The sequence below is a fragment of the Microtus oregoni genome, unplaced genomic scaffold (assembly GCF_018167655.1).
Source record: "Microtus oregoni isolate MIOR12 unplaced genomic scaffold, Mior012 000021F_ref0000039, whole genome shotgun sequence".
NCBI lineage: Eukaryota > Metazoa > Chordata > Mammalia > Rodentia > Cricetidae > Microtus > Microtus oregoni.
In genome coordinates, this window is record NW_024543080.1 from 480,163 (window position 1) to 492,366 (window position 12,204).

The 12,204-nt window shown below is 43.2% G+C and overlaps 1 protein-coding gene across 14 annotated transcripts in view; it reads left to right on the plus strand.

The window, feature by feature from the left end:
• Positions 1-12,204, plus strand: part of LOC121460738 (protein transport protein Sec31A) — a 57,201-nt gene that overhangs the window by 30,653 nt on the left and 14,344 nt on the right. For 8 of the 14 annotated variants that reach the window (XM_041671246.1, XM_041671249.1, XM_041671251.1 and 5 more), the window contains 7 exons: positions 58-236; positions 2,823-2,949; positions 3,791-3,936; positions 5,753-5,926; positions 6,517-6,690; positions 9,428-9,520; positions 10,468-10,591. In XM_041671246.1, the coding sequence (XP_041527180.1) occupies positions 58-236; positions 2,823-2,949; positions 3,791-3,936; positions 5,753-5,926; positions 6,517-6,690; positions 9,428-9,520; positions 10,468-10,591 (1,017 nt within the window). The remainder of the gene's footprint in view (positions 1-57; positions 237-2,822; positions 2,950-3,790; positions 3,937-5,752; positions 5,927-6,516; positions 6,691-9,427; positions 9,521-10,467; positions 10,592-12,204) is intronic. The other 6 variants (XM_041671254.1, XM_041671256.1, XM_041671257.1 and 3 more) reach the window with 1 other exon arrangement.

A 12,204-nucleotide genomic window follows, 5' to 3' on the forward strand; every position in this document is an offset into this window, starting at 1 on the left:
TAATTGTTTTTAGTAGCAGACTCTATTTAACTTGGATGTTGTGTTTCTTTGTTGCAGATATTGATGGATTAATTACTCGGGCTTTGCTGACTGGCAATTTTGAGAGTGCAGTTGACCTTTGTTTACATGATAACCGAATGGCTGATGCTATTATATTAGCCATAGCAGGCGGACAAGAACTCTTGGCTCAAACACAAAAAAAATACTTTGCAAAATCTCAAAGCAAAATTACCAGGGTATGTTACTTTTTAAAGTAAATAGTAGCAGAGAAACACATACACTCATATACATATATACTTTAAAAATGTTTTCTTTTAGCCAGGTGTGGTGGAACACACCTTTAATCCCCACACTGAGGAGACAGAGGCAGGTGGGTCTCTGGTTAGAGGACAGCCGGAGACACACAAACCCTGTCTTCAAACCCTGCCTCTGGCCAAAAAATACTATTTTTCAGATGGTGGATCTTGTTATTAGCTCAGGCTTTCCCCAAATCTTCAGTTCTTCTGCCCTAACCTCATAAGCATTAGAATTATACACTTTTTATCATTCTGATTATGGAGGTAGTATCCTAGTGTTATAGATAATTAAGATACAAAAATTAGCAAAGAATTAAATTCTTTCACCCAGAAATAGTTGTTTGTGCTTTGATGTGATAAAATTCCAGTATTTTGATTCCCTTCCAGAGGTTTAGTCTAAAAAACCTCAAGGTAAAAGTTTTAGTTGTGTCTTAACTGTATTACGAAGTTCGTGTCCTTCTTTCCAGGCCTTTCTGTAGACAGTCAAGATCACATGTACATGTGTGTGTCATTTTCCTTGTAGACACTGTCATGGTGCAAGCTTCTGCATTGTTAGGGACTATTAGAAAGATTCGTAGTTATTCTACAATATTATGATCAGGATGTATTATGTTACTGTTTACGATTGTTTGGGCTCGTTTTAATGCTTTCCTCATAGACAAACAACATTGTTTTATATAGTGATTGAAACCTTTGTTTTGCCTAAAGATTTGAACAGAGTTTTTATCATTCGGTTACTAGAATTTCCGGCATGGAGGGTCTGAACATTTTCAAGCTTAATGCTGTTTTTTGTATTTTAAGACAATTGTTTTGGAAGCTTTTTGTTTTTGTTTTTTGAGACAGGGTTTCTCTGTGTTAACAGCCTTAACTTTCCTGGAATATGCCACATAGACCAGGCTGGCCTTGAAAGCAGAGATCCTCCTGCCCCAGCCTCCCAGGGAGTAAAGGCCTCGACCAGCACACCTACCCTGGAAGTTATTTTTCATGGATTATCTCAGTACTGAACCCCAGTGGTGGTTGTCCTGGTTTGATTATCTCAGTACTGAACCCCAGTGGTGGTTGTCCTGGTTTGATTATCTCAGTACTGAACCCCAGTGGTGGTTGTCCTGGTTTGATTATCTCAGTACTGAACCCCAGTGGTGGTTGTCCTGGTTTGATTATCTCAGTACTGAACCCCAGTGGTGGTTGTCCTGGTTTCCGAGCTTTGCCTGCGCACCTCTGTGCTGTCACACTGGCTGCCTTTCAGTTTTGTGTTCCGTGCTGTCCTCCTAAGGCTTGAATGCTTTGTAGTTTTTCTAAAAATGACACATGCATGCGCATGTGCCACGGCATGAAGTGGTTCTCTTCTACCAGGTAGGTCCTGGGGATTGAACTCAGTCACCAGCCTTGGTCCTCAGGCTTGGCAGCAGGCACCCTTACCCTGCTTTGCCATCTCACTGGTCCCTAGAATGTGTTTTAACTTTCTTTATAAAGTTCTTTCCTGCTTGTCCTTCAAATAAAGTCCCTGAACAATTGGACCTAGGAGCATCTTCCTGTTAAAATGTTTTGCTAGTATCCTATACTTTTCCCTGAAGCCCTTTGTAAAATACATTGATGCCATTTTCTTTTTGAAGGAAATATAGCATCTGCTATTTGGTTCAAGAATGTTTTTCACTTTGCGGCTGTTCGATTTGTCATTAAATCTAAGTAGTTGTGAAAGATCAAGATTGGTAGGTATGGGGCCTGAGTCCCGTTTGTCGACTTTCTAGCAAGCGCCAGGAAAAATTGAGTCGCTGCAGATGTTTAGTGACTTAGAAGCTCAGGTACTTCTGCCGGTGTAGTCGGGCAGAGAGGCAGGGAGGGGTTAACGTGCTCCGGCTGAGTAAGTCTAGCGGTTGGGGCGGGCCCCGCAGGCTATGGCGTGTGTGGCCGTGTTGCTGTCCTGCCAAGCCGTGGCTGTGTCTCGGACTCAGCACTGGGGCCCGAGTCACGTACTAAAACCAGCGGGGCGCCTGGCAGCTGGACCAGGAGCGTGCTGTGTGGTTAGGACCCAGGCAGAAAGCTGCGAGATTGGGGCGTGCAGCTCTCTCAACTAAAATTCAAACCTACATCCTGGGCCGCTCCAGGGCAGGGGCAAAAATGCCGCGCGCGTTGGGCACCAAGTGTAGCGGCTTAAATGAACTCAGACAAAAATTGTAATAATATATACAGCTTTAATTGGGAAATAGACTTACAGACCCAAAAGTCCCAGCGGAGAATAAGAAAACAGAAGGGCAGGCAGGGAGCATTCCTGCCCGCAATCTTTATAAGTAAAAAAATATCCTCGGGGGACCCCGCCCCCTGCAAGCAAGGTGATTGGCTGGGTCTCCCCTATATGCGGCTGTTCCCTTGTCATTAAATCTAAGTAGTTGTGAAAGATCAAGATTGGTAGGTCTGGGGCCTGATGGCAGAGCTTGCCCTGTGTTACCTCACAGCCTGCAGACATGAGGATTAGACAGTTCGGTCTCGTGTGTAGTAAAGACGCCATTTTCTGCTTCCCTTTTCAAGCTCATCACTGCTGTGGTGATGAAGAACTGGAAGGAGATTGTTGAGTCCTGTGATCTGAAAAACTGGAGAGAGGCCCTCGCTGCAGTGTTGACTTATGCTAAACCTGATGAATTCTCAGCCCTGTGTGGTAAGAAGCCCCCACATGTAACTGTTACAGAGGTGGCAGGGTGTGTTGCACAATTAAGGAGTTTTACTAGAAATCTTTGCCTGTCTAATCTCAAATAAGAATTATAAACTACAAAGATGGGCTGTGCCTGCTGCTAACTGCTCAGTTGTTTAGCATATTCAAGACTGTGAATTTGATTCTCAGTAAGAAGAGACAGACAAGACAGAAGAAGGGAGAACAGATAGAAAATGTGTCATTTAGAGATGGTATGTTCAGTGATAATGGTTTGGGGTAGGCCAGAATATAAATTTTGTCTCTGCTACTTACAAGCTGTATGACCCAGAAAAGATCATTTTCTAAGCCTCATTTTTTCATCTGTAATTAGCACATATGCAGTTCTCAATAAATGTTAGTTGGGATCAATTAGTAATGGTAACAGTTAGGTAAGATCGATCATTAGAGGCCAGGACTAACTTTGTGCCTTAGGAAACAAGCTTGCTTGCTGGCATGGATGTTCACTATATTTCTCCGGATTTTTGTATCTGTAGTACATTTGTGGTGTATTTAGTACCACTGACGACGTATTCTCTATGTGCTACTCAGATTTTCCCCCTTACTGTTCTTCTGATGCCCTTGATGGAAAGCGGTTCTGTAGTTAGAGGTAGATCTTACACGGCATGTGTAAATTACTCCGTTTATTCAACAGCCAAATAGTCACTGAGCATTTAGAGCGCTTGTGTCTTTTTTCTGGTTCTTACTGATTGTAAAATTTCGTCCATGCCTCTGGAAATGCCACGGAGTTGCTTGCAACCTCATACACAGTGAAGTGGGTGCCATCTTACCTTGTTCTCTTGATTGACAGATCTCTTGGGAGCCAGGCTTGAGAGTGAAGGAGACAGCCTCCTGCAGGCTCAGGCGTGCCTCTGCTATATTTGTGCGGGGAATGTAGAGAAATTGGTTGCTTGTTGGACAAAAGCTCAAGATGGTAGCAATCCTTTGTCTCTCCAGGTTAGTATTTCCTTTTTTTTTAATATTTATTTATTTATTATATATACAATATTCTGTCTGTGTGTATGCCTGCACACCAGAAGAGGGCACCAGACCCCATTACAGATGGTTGTGAGCCACCATGTGGTTGCTGGGAATTGAACTCAGGACCTTTGGAAGAACAGGCAATGCTCTTAACCTCTGAGCCATCTCTCCAGCCCCAGGTTAGTATTTCTGAACAGCGATGCTGACATTTCAGTGTCTTCTCACCCACTTAGGATTACTTTGGAGATGCTTCTGTCCGAGAACCTTGTTGCTTTCGTCGCTTAGGAGTTTTTTGGTTGATCATCGTGTGTTCATTGTTATCTTTAAAGAAGCCAGGTGTGACGTGGTGGCTCGTAAGATGTGGCAGCTGTCAGGTCCCATCACGTTCTGCAGTCACCGGGGCCGGGAGGTAGCAGAGCCTTGAAAGTAGCTCAGAGTCTAGCTGCTTTCTCTCAGACTCCTCCCTCTGGCAGAGAGCAATAGTGAAGCCTGGGAAGCAGGAGGCATCCCAGTATTGAGGAGAACATTTATGATCAGAGACCATGAAGTACAGAATGCAGGAACTCAGGTTAGAATCACTACTCAGACTAGAAAGTCAAACTGTGGGGACCATGTAGCTTCAACTTTTCCCTAAATAGTTAGTGGGTGAAGTCTTTGGATATTTCAATATAGTAGTTTTTCTCTCTGGATAAACATTTTATCCATCGAGTCAGTGTTTTAAAAATCATTCTTATGAGACTAAAAGTCAGGTTTAAAAAAAAAAAGCAAGCTTTTCCTTTCAAGTGTTCCTGAGAAGAAAGTTTATTTCTCCTGCACACTCCCTCCTCCCATCACAAGGCTCGCTCCCAAAGATCATCTCCGCTGCTTTGCCACAGCGTGTATCAGTCAGCTCTGCATTATTGTCATGAAATGGCTGGACAATTAGCTTTTACCAAAAAAGGGTTTTATTTGGGCTCATGGTTTGGAAATTCTAAGGTTGGGTGGCCCATGGCCTCGGGCTCTGGCAAGGGCAGCATAGGAGCTCATGACTGAGCTGCAGAGAGCAGAAGGCAACCTTGGCGCACAGTCCCCTCCCGGGGGTACTCATAGTGACCTAAGGCCCGCCAGCCTTGGGAGGAATGTTTAACTTGAGCAAGCCGTGAGCCCCCGTGGAGGTCATGTGCCTCTGCCGTGAGTTTGTGTGCTAGTGTGTTGTTGCAGGAACTGTGTTGTACCTTTGCAGTGAGTTTGTGTGCTAGTGTGTTGTTGCAGGAACTGTGGTGTACCTCTGCCGTGAGTGTGTGTGCTAGTGTGTTGTTGCAGGAACTGTGGTTTACCTCTGCAGTGAGTTTGTGTGCTAGTGTGTTGTTGCAGGAACTGTGGTGTACCTCTGCAGTGAGTTTGTGTGCTAGTGTGTTGTTGCAGGAACTGTGGTGTACCTCTGCCGTGAGTTTGTGTGCTAGTGTGTTGTTGCAGGAGCCATGGTGTGCCATGTTTGCGCATAGCTCCTCTTCTGCTGCTGGGTACCTGCCCAACACATCAGTTTGGATAATTGTCTGAGATCGGTGGTCAAATGTCTGGCAGGCTGAGGATGCTTAGGACATAATAACCTATGAGTCCTCCATGGGGATCAGGCATCCTCCTCCCTGTTTGCTGTCCATGGGATACAAGCTTCCTCCTCCTCACTGACTGTCACCTAGATGGTGCTCAGCTTTCCCATGCTTTTCAAGTAGGATGTGGACAGGCACTGTCCACTGGGTGTGTTTGGAAATCTGCTCTTTGGGATCTCTGATTGTCTTATTCCATCATTTAGGATTTGATTGAGAAAGTTGTCATCCTCCGAAAAGCTGTGCAGCTCACCCACGCCATGGACACGAATACTGTAGGGGCTCTTCTGGCTGAGAAGATGAGTCAGTATGCCAGTTTGTTGGCGGCCCAGGGTAGCATTGCCACAGCCTTGGCGTTTCTGCCTGATAACACCAACCAGGTAATTAAATTCATCTTGGTTTGGTTTAGTTTTTTCAAGATAGGGCTATCATGCAACTCACTTTAAACCAGGCTGGCCTCAAATTCAGAGATTCCCTGCCTCTGCCTCCCTACTTCTGGGATTGTGCCACCACACCTGCTCATATACATAGTCACTATATATAGTTAATATTTGTAAATCTGTTTATTCGTGAATCTTTGTGAGGTCCAGATTTGAACTTAATGCCTTTTCCTGTTAATTATTTTAAGAATGCCTCTTAATTAATCAGTTGGACCTTTTCCATCACTAGCTGCAGCAGTTGCTTCTCTTTGGAGAGCTTTCTTTCAGTTGTTTTGTAAGATAGCCCTGTGATTTGGGAGCACTGTTATTGTGCCCTAAAATTACCAAAGAGCAACGATGGTATGGCATTGAACTGGTGTCCTAACCAAGGGGTACCCATAGTGCCAAACCCGCCTCCGTGTCTCAGGAGTAGAATGTAGACTCTGGTAGAGTACTTAACATAAATGATCAGATTGCTTTTAAGAAGTCAGAGCATGCTGTCATACAGCTGGATGGATTAACAGTTTCATTTTCTTCCATTGCTTCTACAGCCAAATATCGTGCAGCTGCGTGACAGACTCTGCAGAGCCCAAGGGAAGCCTGCGCCAGGACAGGAATCATCTAAAAGTCCTTATGAGAGGCAGCCACTGTCCAAGGGCAGACCTGGACCAAGTGCTGGCCACCCACAGATGCCCAGAGTTCAGACCCAGCAATATTATCCCCATGTGAGTGATAGGGTTCAGATGATGTGGGAACCTGTGTGCGTCTGTCCTAATAGATGGTTTGAACTGCTCGCTGAAAGACATAGTGAAGCCAGGCAGGGCATCTTGTGTCACAGTTACACTTTCTGTTTATGCCTGCTTCTCAGAGTCACCTCCTTCATGCAGTTGTCATGTGTTTGGTTTAAATTAGTTTTAATCCAGTCCTTCTTCCCACGTGCCCATCTGCTCTTTAAATGTCTGCTGGACTTAAAGCCTGTAGGTAAAGTGGTGAGGCTGGATAACTCTTTCAAGGACTCGTTTAACTTTAGGCAGTCTTTTTTGACAGTTCTTTTTTCCATCACCAGTTTAATTTTGCTGTGTGCTCTGTATCCACACAGTCAAGAGTGCGGCAGACAAACATACACCACAGAGAACTAAGGGCTGGCTCTGCTGTGCATACAATTACTAATTTTGGCTAGTCTTATGTTTGTGGCACAAAATGTGATTATATTGTTTTTCAAATTTTCATATAAACTATATTTACAGACCAACAGATAATGTTTTTTGTTTTGTTTTGCTTTTTCCTTTCTTTGACAGGGTCTCACTATTTAGCCCTGGCCAGCCTGGAACTTACTATGTATATCAGACTGGTCTTGAACTAACAAAGATTTGCCTGCTTCTGCCTCCAGAGTGCTAGGGTTAAAAGTGTGTGCCACAATACCCTGCCCTACCTTCATATTATTAAATGGAAGATTATATATAATAGTCTTGATTGATAGCAAAGTTGACATTTCAGATAGAACAAGTTGGTGATGGGGTCAATCATTTTTAATTATAGGAAAAGTAAATCTAATTTATTTTTTGGACTTTGAATCAGTCCTTAATCAGAATTGATTAAGAATAGAACTTAATCAGATTATATTTGAATATAGCTTTACTATCTAGAACCCTACGTTTCTTTTTTTCTTAATCATTTGACAAATTATTGCAACTCTTCTGTGAGTGCCTGGCATATTCTTGCTGTAGGGATTATCCAGATAAACAAAATACGCAGTTTCTCTGCTTTCCTGGACATTGTGCTTATAAAACCTGGGATGTAAATGGGGGGTAAGATGTTGGCCAAGGAAGTGGAGAGGTAGGATTTCAAATGACCTAGCAGACGTCAAGGCACAGAAATGTCATTTCTCAGCACTGCATGGCTGCTTGAAGCTAAACTAGGATTAGAATTTTCAGTCTTGTATTTGGATTTGCAGTTTCTTCTCCCTTTTTTTCAAGACAGGGTTACTCTGTAGCTTTGGAGCCTGTCCTGGAACTAGCTCTTGTAGACCAGGCTGGCCTTGAACTCACAGAGATCCGCCTGCCTCTGCCTCCCGAGTGCTGGGATGGCGTGCGCCATCACCGCCCAACTGACTAAATTTCTTAAGATAATAAATAAAGCAAGACTTACTCTACACTGGGAGAAAAGAACAGTTATTCTTTCTGTCTTTAGGTTTTTCTTTCTGGGAAATGGTAAAGGCATTTAAAGACTGTTGAACTTTCTTGGGTATACAGATACACCACTTGAATCTTTTCACTCACTTGGGAGGCAGATGCAGGTGATTTCTGAGTTGGAGGCCAGCCTGGTTCCATAGCAAATCCCAGGCCAGCCAGGGCTACGCATCGTGATTCAGTCTCAAAAATAAAACAACCCCCAACAAAATCACAAAATAATCTGCTTTACTTTTACTAATATTATCTTTTAAGAAAAACAAGTAAATTCAATCACAAAAAGCAGGGATTTTCTTGCTGAGTTGGGAGGACAGTGGTGTAGAGTTTTAAAGTAGTTTTGCAAGTGGGAAAAGGGAAGGAATGGAAGGAAAGGGAGCTGGATCAGTAGCGGGTACGTTTTAACTCCTTTTAGCCAGTACAGCTTCACTTTGCTTTATTTTATATGTGTGTGTGTACTGGAGTTCTGTAAAGATTTGCATACCAGAAAGGATTTTCTGACTTACGAGGATTTTAGGAACCTTTTAGACAGGACTTGAGCGTAGCAGTATGGTACAATAGAGGATACACTGCCTGGAAACTGAAGGCCAGTTTACTCCTAGCTCCATCACCCGTGAGCTGTATGGACCTTAACAATCACCTTTAAATAAAGGCTGGACTTAGATGAGTAATCTTTAATAGCCAGCTTGTGTATGCTTTGATTATATGATTTTGAATCTAATTTCTTGTGAAGTGGCCAGGTACAGCATGCTGCAGATCACTCGAATCTGGAAATGGTTTTACTCGTTAGCCCACAACACCATCTTTTTCTATCTAAAGGACCGTTCTTCCCTACTTATTCTTTCTATTATTTATTTTTATGTGTTGTGGGTATTTTGCCTGCATGTATGTGCTAGATCTCCTGGGACTGGAGTTACAGACAGTTGTGATCTGTCCTGTGGGTGTTGGGAATCGAGCCTAGTCCTCTGGAAGAGCAGCCAGAGAATCTTAACAGCTGAGCCGCCTTTCCAGCCCCTCCTCATAATATTCTGGAATGGGCTTGTTCTTGCGCTTTGGTTGAAGCCTTCATACAGAGCCCTTGCTGCCTCTCACCTGCTGTTCTGTTGGTTTCCTGTGCAGCTGGCTGGCCCTGGACACAGTTGCTGGACCATGTGAACTCTTCCGCTTTTGCTTCTTGCTTTGTGTCTTGCTTTTAAGACCTTTTGAGTTGTTTGTTTCTTCTTTTAATGTTTTTACTTTTTATTTTCTGTGATTGGTATTTCTTTGTTCAATTCAGGTTAGAGTTGCCCCTACTGTCACTACCTGGAGTAACAAAACTCCTACTGCCCTTCCCAGGCATCCACCTGCAGCCTCTCCCTCTGACACACAGGTATATCCTTCATTATTCCTCCTTGAGCATGATCTGCTCACTTAAATATATAACAATATATATAACGATTACCTAATTATATATATATGATTATATATTCTCTGCCCAGCTTCCTCCTTCCTCTCTGGTCCTTACTCTGCATCCGTCTGCTGCTCGTTGCATTTTATTGCATTTGGGATGCAAGTGGCAATTTTTAGGAAAATTAATTTGTTTTCTTATTCTTTCTCTTCTTTTGCAGTTCTAAATTTACTTGAGCTAGAAATATCTCAATGAAGGTTCAAATAATGGTTTAAATTGGATTTTACTGGGGGCTGGAGAGATGGCTCAGTGGTTAAGAGCACTGCCTGCTCTTCCAGAGGACCAGGGTTCAATTCCCAGCACCCACATGGCAGCTCACAACTGTCTGAAGATCCATTTGCAGGGGATCTGACACATTCACACCAGTGCACATAAAATAAAGTTAAATAAAGCATAAAAAATATTTTAAAAAGTACTTTAAAAAAATTGGATTTTACTGAAGATGTTTCTCTTGTTCTTTTTTGTAAACATTGCAGAAATCGAAAACTGAAAATCCCCTTTATAATACTTACAGAGTTTGTAGAAGTAAGCAGGAATTGGGGGAGATGGAAATTCTGGTGCTCTACCGCAGTGTTAGCACAGTGTTACCATGCTGCCCTACTGTGGTGTTAGCACAGTGTTACCGACCCTGTTATGGGCTATTAGCCTTTGCCATTCACTGCAGTTTCTTTGGACCTTTAAATCACTCAGAATGCGTCACCTAGAAAATGGGGTGTCCTCAGGAAAGTAGTATATACAAAATACAATTTAACATATTAAAATTGATAAAAAAAATAAACACAAATTTCATTTCAGAGATTACAAGGCCCTTTGGTGATGTTCTTGGTCCCAAATCTAATCTTCCTTTTTACTCTATTCTTATTTCCTAGGGAGAAAACCCTCCACCTCCAGGTTTCATAATGCATGGCAATGTTAATCCAAATACTGCTGCTCCGCTGCCTACATCTCCAGGCCATATGCACAGCCAGCTGCCACCTTATCCACAGCCACAGCGTAAGTAATGGACCCTTGGAGTCTTCACAGTGGCCTGCCCTCCCTCAGTTACTTAGCGGCAACAAAGCCATGGTCAGATCAGCTCTCACAGAATAAATAAGGGGGCGAGGATGTAGCTCAGTGCTAGAGTGCTCAGTGTTCGGTCTCCAGTGCCAGGAGAGAGAGAGGTGGGAGGTGGGGGCAGAAACAGAGAGACAGAGTCAGTCCAGAGTCTGTCTTTCACCCCATTCAGAACAGTGCTCCATTCCGTCATGCTAAAGAAGAGAATTGTGTGTCATGTGGGAGTGGAGCTGTAGAAATTATCAGTACATACCCTTTTCTTCAGACAACATGACAGAAACCACAGCTTTGGGAAGTTGGTTCATGTATTTGTTATTTTTTTCCACTTTATTATTATCATTGGCTTTATTTAGTGTAAATTTTAAAAAAATAAATTTAGGTTCATAGCAAGATTGAGCAGAAAGTCCAGAGTCCCTCCATGTGCTCCTTGCACACCCCCTTGGCACTGCTCCACATGTATTGTGCAGTAGTGACCCGATGCTGCTGCTCTGGTATGCTGAATCCCAGTCTGTGAGCGTATGCTCTTGGTTTGTATGTTCTGTGGACCTGACAGAGCAACTGCATTTGAGTAAAACAAATTACAACCAAGTTTGGGGGCAGAGTGTCTTTAATCCCAGCACTCAGGTGACAGAGGCAGGCAAATCTCTGAATTTGAGGCCAGCCTGGTCTGCATAGTTCCAGGACAGCCAGGGCTATAGAGAGAGACCTTATCTCAAAAGAAAAACAAATCAACCAACCCAAAAAACTACTGTTTCATAACTAAGAATAAAGAACCCCAGTCAAAACCTTAAGGATAAAATTATTAAACAACTATTAAAAATTAAGAACAAAAGGCCCAACCAAGAGGTTGTGGAACATGCCTTTAGTCCCAGCACTTGGGAGTCAGAGGCAGGCGGATCTCTGTGAGTTCAAAGCTGACCTGGGCTACAAGAGCTAGTTCCAGGACAGGTTTCAAAGCTACAGAGAAACCCCTCCAAAAAAACAAAACAAAACAAAACAAAAAACACAACAACAAAAACAAGAACATAAGGCCTAAATAAAGATCTCAGGAGACAATTGTAAGATTAAACAACTGGCAAAACCAAGATACTCCACATAAGAACTTAAACTTGCAAGGCCTTCTGAGCTGTGGGGTTCTTCACACAAATATCCATTTGACTCCTTTCTATGTAGTGCTTAGTGATGCTGTTTTCAGAGGACAGATGCACCAGGTGTGCACTGCAGAGACCCCTCCCTGCCCTGCCTGCCCTGCTCCTGCACAGTGTGGTGGTGTTGGGCTCTCCCAGGATAGCTGAAGGTTGAAGGTTGAAGTCTTGAGCTGCCAACAAGTTCTTGAAACTACAGGGTTTTCAAGAAAAGGACATGCTGTGAGCACAGAAGTCCTGAGTGACTCTGTCTTGTGATTAGTCTTCACAGGGCAGGAAGCCTCAGGAAGGGGTCAGTTTTAACAGCTCTTTGGATCTTAGTCCAAAATGTCTATTACCAGCAGCATTCTAGGGATGGTGTTTTTCCTGTCGTTGTCTTTCTTTTTGAAGTGTTAGAGATGGAAGCCA